The sequence below is a fragment of the Coenobita brevimanus genome, chromosome 105 (assembly GCF_032717465.1).
Source record: "Coenobita brevimanus isolate Jiangsu-jjx chromosome 105, ASM3271746v2, whole genome shotgun sequence".
Taxonomy (NCBI): domain Eukaryota; kingdom Metazoa; phylum Arthropoda; class Malacostraca; order Decapoda; family Coenobitidae; genus Coenobita; species Coenobita brevimanus.
In genome coordinates, this window is record NC_137058.1 from 24,164,086 (window position 1) to 24,171,585 (window position 7,500).

At 40.0% G+C, this 7,500-nt stretch overlaps 1 protein-coding gene across 1 annotated transcript in view; it reads right to left on the reverse strand.

Moving 5' to 3' along the window:
* LOC145416266 (uncharacterized) overlaps positions 1-7,500 on the reverse strand; it is a 69,758-nt gene that overhangs the window by 21,802 nt on the left and 40,456 nt on the right. The window contains exon 3 of the mRNA XM_080285264.1: positions 3,581-3,595. Within this exon, the coding sequence (XP_080141390.1) occupies positions 3,581-3,595 (15 nt within the window). The remainder of the gene's footprint in view (positions 1-3,580; positions 3,596-7,500) is intronic.

The following is a 7,500-nucleotide window of genomic DNA, read 5'->3' on the forward strand; positions in this document are numbered from 1 at the left end:
TGCTAATTTCTTTGTTATCTAAGCTGTATTTAGTATCTCCAATGGTCTTGCCTACGTTAAGTACTTTACATTTTTCAACGTTAAATTCCATCTGCCAAGTTTTAGACCATTTTGGACAATGTATCGAGGTCTTTTTGTAAGTAATGGCAATCGTCAGTCGAGTTAATGATACGCCCTATTTTTGTATCGTCGGCAAATTTGCTGATTCTGCTATTGACTCCTAAGTCTAGATCATTTATATATATGATAAATAATAAGGGACCGAGTACTGAACCCTGTGGTACACCGCTAGTTACTAATCCCCAGTCCGACTTAGTTCCATTTATTAATACTCTCTGCTTTCGTCCTTTCAGCCAGGATTCTATCCATTTTAAGATATCGCCGTCTATACCGTGTGCTCGAACCTTTCTAACTAACCTTTCGTGTGGGACTCTATCAAAAGCTTTACTAAAGTCCAGATAAATAACATCGTAAGCTTTATCGCTATCTACTGCCTCATAGACCTCCGAGTAGAATGACAACAAATTTGTGAGGCAGGATCGTCCTTGCCTGAATCCAGTGCTGACTTTCGTTTATAAGATTAAATCTTTCTAAGTGTTCTCTAATCTTATTTGCCAAAATTGACTCTAACATTTTTCCTACTATTGACGTTAGACTTATCGGACGATAATTCGACGCAGCTGATTTATCACCCTTTTTAAAGATGGGCACTACGTTTGCGGTTTTCCACGCCTCTGGAACTTCTCCTGAACTTAAAGAGTCATTAAATAACGTTAAAAGTGGCTGACATAATTCTTCTTTGGTTTCTTTTATAATTTTTGCATATATATCGTCCGGACCTGGCGATTTTTGAGGTTTTAACTTGTTAATTTCTTTCAATACGTCCTCCTTACTAATGGTTATTTTACTAAGAATATTTTCCGTATTCTCATGGTAAATATTTGCTGCTTGAGGACCAGGCTTAGATTTTCCTTGGTGAATACTGATATGAAATAATTATTTAGGATGGAGCACATTTCTTTATCTTCACTGGTAATGTCACCTGATTCTGTTCTGAGTGGTCCTATCCTATCTTTATTTTTCGTTCGGTACATTTGATAAAAACCCTTGGGGTTTACTTTTGATTCACTTGCAACCTTAATTTCATAACTTCTCTTTGCTTTTCTTATCTCCTCTTTACTTCTCTATTTAAAATTGTGTACCGGTTACGTAAGTGTTCCTCTCCACGTTTTATTTTTCTATATATTCCTTTCCTTTGGCCTATGAGAGATTTTAATCTGTTGTTTAACCATCTTGGTTCTGAATTGTTAGTTCTAAACGGTTTTGAAGGAATATATCTATCTTGGCCTCCGTATATTATATTTATTAACTCGTTATACTTCTCACTGGTCGAACGTCTGTTTGGTACTGGAGCTGAGTTAATTTCCGTCACCTGGACTACATTCCTATCTACCACCTCCCCCCTCACAGACACCTGACGGACGTCCCCACGTGCTTCCTGCGCCTGAACTATGACCTGGGGATCCCCACTAACCTGACATTCCCTCAAATAGCTAATCTCCTGTGGAATACCGTTCGAAAATAAGCTCTTAAGCCATCGAAATCTCCTAGACGAAAATTAGGAACGGTGGAGGTATTTTCAGTGGAACAGACATCCCAAATAAATTTGAACTTAATTTCTTCATGATCGCTATTACCAAGTCGTCCACCAACCTCTATATCGCTAATGATATTTTCTTTATTAGCTAAAACCAAATCTAGTATATTATTACCTCTGGTGGGCTCCCTGATATACTGATAAAGGAAATTATCCTGTACTACCTCTAGAAATTCCTCTGACTCTGCATCTCCTGTCTGATTTCTCCAATCTATCCTTGGCAGATTAAGGTCCCCAACAATTATTACTAAGCTGGACTGTGATGCTTTCCTAATTTCCTCCCAGAGGTATTTACTATCAGCTCTACTTAATTTTGGAGATCTGTAAATTGCTCCTAAGACTAATTTCTCCCTATTGTTACTAATTTCAACCCAGACACTTTCTGTGTCCCTATTTACTTTAATGTCTGCTTTATTGTAACAGTTTAGTGAATCCTTTACATAATTAGCTACCCCTCCCCCCTTTCTTCCCTGACGGTTTGACACAAAAATATTATAGCCTTTTATCTGATATTCTGCTAAAAATTCTCGAGTGTCTGTATTCATCCAAGTTTCACTAATAACGGCAATGTCTATTTTCTCTGTACAAATTAAAGCCCTCAGTTCATCCATTTTATTACGTAAACTCCGGCTGTTTGTGTAGTACACTTTCAGATTATTACGAGTAGTTATGCCTTTACCTTGGCATTTACTGTTATTTATTTTATTACTAACTGGGAAACTCTTTACTTTACTAATATAACAATTTTTTGTACTATCGCTTATCGCCCTTCTATCATCGCTTGTTCTATCATCTATCATCGCCTGCTCAATTTGAGGTGCCTGAGTGGATGTATCTACACTATTGGTTGAACTTTTGTTCTTAATTTTGCAAGTATCGATGCATCTATCCAAACATGGTAATAATGATTTCTGACTGTAGTTGCTGCATCTTCCTGTACACCTACTTCTCAATCTCGAAAAATCCCTCCAACTCCCTATCTATCATTCCAGCTAAAACAGTAACTCCTTGCCTGCTAAGATGAGTCCCATCCCAACTATACAAGGCACTTCGTCCATAAAACCGGTCCCAGCTGTCTATGAAAGGTATTGTATTATCTTTGCAATACCTTTCAAGGCGGCAATTAAACCCTATTGCCCTGCTCAACCATTCCCTTCCAACCCGCCACCTTGGTAAAACACCAAGCACTACAGGGGTTCCTCCCCTCTCCCTAACCTTTTCTAACATCAACTTGTACCTTTTCCACAGTACCTCACTCTTACGGCTACTAATATCATTGCCTCCTACACTGAGGCACACAGTGGGTTTGTCACCACTTTCCTTTACGATATTTGAAATTTTATCTACCACATTAGCCACCCTGGCCCCTGGAAGACACATGTTTAGCGAGTGGAGTATACATGGCCCTGTTCAGATATCTCACCTGGGAGTCTCCAACAACAACAACATTTTTCTTACCTTTCTTGTTCTGTTTATACTTACCTGTACTGGAAGTTCTCTCACCGTCCTTCTCCTCTACTTCCCTCTCTGTTCTTCCCTTCACATTCGTCCCGTAGTGTGTCGAATGTATTAGTTGTCTTAATTTCCGTTTGCTTTTTAAGAGTGAACTTCGTTGCACCCTTGTTAACAAGTGTCCAACCTTCAGCCTTTTTCTCTTTCTCCTCCAACATCTCCTCCAACAATTCCCTCATTTGTGCCTTCTCCTGCCTGAGAATTTGTACCTCCCGCTTCAGTTCGAGAAGTTCCTCCTTTAATTCAAGGTAGTCCTTTTCAGTACCTGCAGTGGGGACACAGCTCTCTGCCGAGGAAGCCATTACGCACTAGTTCACACAAGGTAGCACACACTGTGGGTCACCACAACACACACACTCACGGATCACTAGCACAGCACTATCGCTGATCACTACAACACACTAACACAACCACTATCACAGATCACTAAAGCACACTAGCACAACACTACCACAGGTAGTTCGAGTGCATTGTATTTATATTATGGGCCTCGGGATTGGCTGATCCTGGGGACACTCACCCAATCACGTCCCCGATACTGCTGACGTCACTGTTACGTCACATTTCAGCCAATGAGGTTTTTGGTATTGATGACGTCATAGTTTCAGCCGCTCATCAGCCGATGATGTCAGTCATATCACTCATAGGGCTCGCGACTGGCTGAAAGCTGATAAGTTGCCAAATGCGGCACAGCCTAACCATTTTCGATATAAATCGTTCATCTGTAACCTTGTTTTAGGAAAGAGAAAAAAAAAATGAATTCGGTAAGCATAACAATTGGTGTGTATATATATATATATATATATATATATATATATATATATATATATATATATATATATATATACTGTGTGTGTGTGTGTGTGTGTGTGTGTGTAATTCCTCGAACTTGGTGACAATCCGTAAAAAAAACAAATGTTTATCATGTGGTGTAAAGTATCTACAGTACATCCATTTTAATCAGGCAGATTTTCGTCCTTGTGTAGCTTATTCTCGTACCTCAATGGCAGAATCCTATTATACTATAACACTACAACCTTTCTATAGCAGGTCTTCGTGACTAGCATCCCGTGTTAATCTCTTGCTATAGCTCAACACTGAAGATGCGCACATGACAGAGTTTAAGCCAGAATAAAGTGGACAGGCCATAGGTCTAGATTAAATGGCAACTCTCAAGCCCTGGGAGAGATTTAACCAATGAGATCCCTTGGTCTTCATGACGTCACGGTACGTCACTCATGGCCCGCCTGAGAGGTCGGTTGTACTCCGGTGATTGTTTACATTGATTTTTGCGGTAGGAGTTTTGATTGGGAATCTATGTGCCGGACGTTGTAAATTTCAGTAGTTTCGGGCAAAGACTGAGACAGATAGAAACAGACAGGGAGATAGATGAAAGAGTTGGGTGTAGCATAAGACACACACACACACACACACACACACACACATATATATCTATCTATCTATCTATCTATCTATCTATATATATATATATATATATATATATATATATATATATATACTCGTATATGTGTGTTTATAGAGTGAACAAAACTGAGTGAAAGGAGGAGAGAATCAGAGAGAGAGGAAAGGAGGAAGCTGAACGAGTAAGAGATGAGGAGGAGGAGGGGAATTAGAGAGAGAGAGAGAGAGAGAGAGAGAGAGAGAGAGAGAGAGAGAGAGAAATTCTAAAGGAGCTTGGGAGCAGAATAAATTGAATTCGAATGAGAAGGAGAGTGGGGGGAGGGGAGAAAATAAATGAGGAAGGTCGGAAGAAAAGAAGGAAGGGAGGAAGGGAGGCAGGTAGCAAGGGAGGGAGGGAGGAAGGAAGGAAGGAAGGAAGGAAGAGCAGTAAAGAAAAGAAAAAAAAAGAATGTGTGAAGTAGGTCAGAGAGGGAGAGAGAAAGAGAGGGAGAGAGAGAGTCCATTCCCAAAGCACGCACTTATTTTCCTGCACCTACTTCCATGACTTACTCTCTCACTTTCCCTAAATCTCCCTGACTCACTCTAACTTTCCCTCTCTCTCTAACTGTCTAGCCCTCGTACTTTCTCTAACTCACCATTACTTTCTCACACAGGTATTCTCTTTCCCTTTCTTTCTCTCATACTCTAATTCTCTCTCAGTCTCTGCAGCATTCTCTCTCTCTCTCTCTCTCTCTCTCTCTCTCTCTCTCTCTCTCTCTCTCTCACTCTCACTAACTTTCTCTAACTCTCCTGCCTCTCACAACTTTCCTCTCACATCTAAAGTTTTTCTTTGGTATTCTCTCTCTCTCTCTCTCTCTCTCTCTCTCTCTCTCTCTCTCTCTCTTCCAGGTAGTGGGTCATAGGAGCCGCCTGTGTTAATACTGTCTTCCACACTCTCCATAACTCTCTCACTTTATCTCTAATGTTCCCACGCCCTCGTAAATTTTCTCACACTCTCTTTAATTCTCTCACATGCAGACTCTCTCTCTCTCTCTCTCTCTAATTCCATCCCATTAGATCTCTGTCTTTAATCCATTTACTCAATAATCTCTCTCTCATTTTCTCTATCTTCCTTTTCACTCATTTTCTTATTTGACTTAAATTTGTCTTTATTTTCTTTATCACGTCTTTGTCAGTACCTTTATTTCCTCCTCTCTCCCTCCCTCCTTCCTTCCTTCCTTCCTTCCTTCATTCATTCATTCATTCTTTCATTTATTCATTCCTACCCTCCATCATTCATTCATTCATTCATTCTTTCATTTATTCATTCCTACCCTCCATCATTTATTCATTCATTCATTCATTCATTCTTTCATTTATTCATTCCTACCCTCCATCATTCATTCATTCATTCTTTCATTTATTCATTCCTACCCTCCATCATTCATTCATTCATTCATTCTTTCATTTATTCATTCCTACCCTCCATCATTTATTCATTCATTCATTCTTTCATTTATTCATTCCTACCCTCCATCATTCATTCATTCATTCATTCTTTCATTTATTCATTCCTACCCTCCATCATTCATTCATTCATTCATTCTTTCATTTATTCATTCCTACCCTCCATCATTCATTCATTCATTCATTCTTTCATTTATTCATTCCTACCCTCCATCATTCATTCATTCATTCATTCTTTCATTTATTCATTCCTACCCTCCATCATTCATTCATTCATTCATTCTTTCATTTATTCATTCCTACCCTCCATCATTTATTCATTCATTCATTCTTTCATTTATTCATTCCTACCCTCCATCATTTATTCATTCATTCATATCCACTTCATTCATTCATTTTTCATTTATTCTTTTATTCCCACCTCCTTCCTTCATTCTTCCCTTCCTTCCTTCCTTTCTTCATTAGTTCATTCATTCCCACCCTCCTTGCTTCCTTCCTTCCTTCACTCATTCATTCATTCATTCATTCATTCATTCATTCGTTCATTCCCACCTTCCTTCCTTCTTTCCTTCCTTCCATCCTTCCTTCCTTCCTTCTTCCTTCCCTCCTTCCTTCCTTCCTTCTTCCTTCCTTCTTCCTTCCTTCCTTCCTTCCTTTTTCCCATCCTCTTTCCTGACTTCCTACCTTCTCATATTTCTCCTCTTCATTTCCTGTTCCTCTCTCTCTCTCTCTCTCTCTCTCTCTCTCTCTCTCTCTCTCTCTCATTTTCAGTATTTTGGCCCCATCTCCCTCTTTCATTTTCCTCCTTTCCTCCAAGCTTGCATCTTTCCCTACCCTCCCTACAGCCTTCATTCTCTCCATCCCCCCTTCTCTCTCATTTTCTCCCTCTCTCTATCCCTCCCTCTTTCTCTCATTTTCTCTCTCCCCCAGCCTCTCTCTCCCCACCTCCACAACACAAGCCGGGTTTATCGAGCGGGTGTGTTGGTTCTCTACGCAGATCCCGTGTTTAAAGTTGCCTGCTCTAGCTCAGGCTCACGTTGTGGACACCTCGCTCACTCTCTCACTTTCTCCCACTAACTCACTCTCTCACTCACTTTCTCCCACTAACCCACTCTCTCACTCACTTTCTCCCATTAACTCACTTTCTCACTTAGTTCCTCTCACTCTCTCACTCACTTTCTCTCTCTAACTCTCTCACTCTGTTTCTCTCACTAACTCTCTCACTCACTTTCTCCCACTAACTCCCTCTCTCACTCACTTTCTCTCACTAACTCACTTATTTTCACTACTTTCTCACACAAGATTTTTTTTTCACTCTCAAAATTCACATTCAGTCTTCTTTCATTGGTTTTCACAATTCTCTCTCTCTCTCTCTCTCTCTCTCTCTCTCTCTCATAAAAAGAAGTACAACTCAACACACACACACACACACACACACACACACACACACACACACACACACA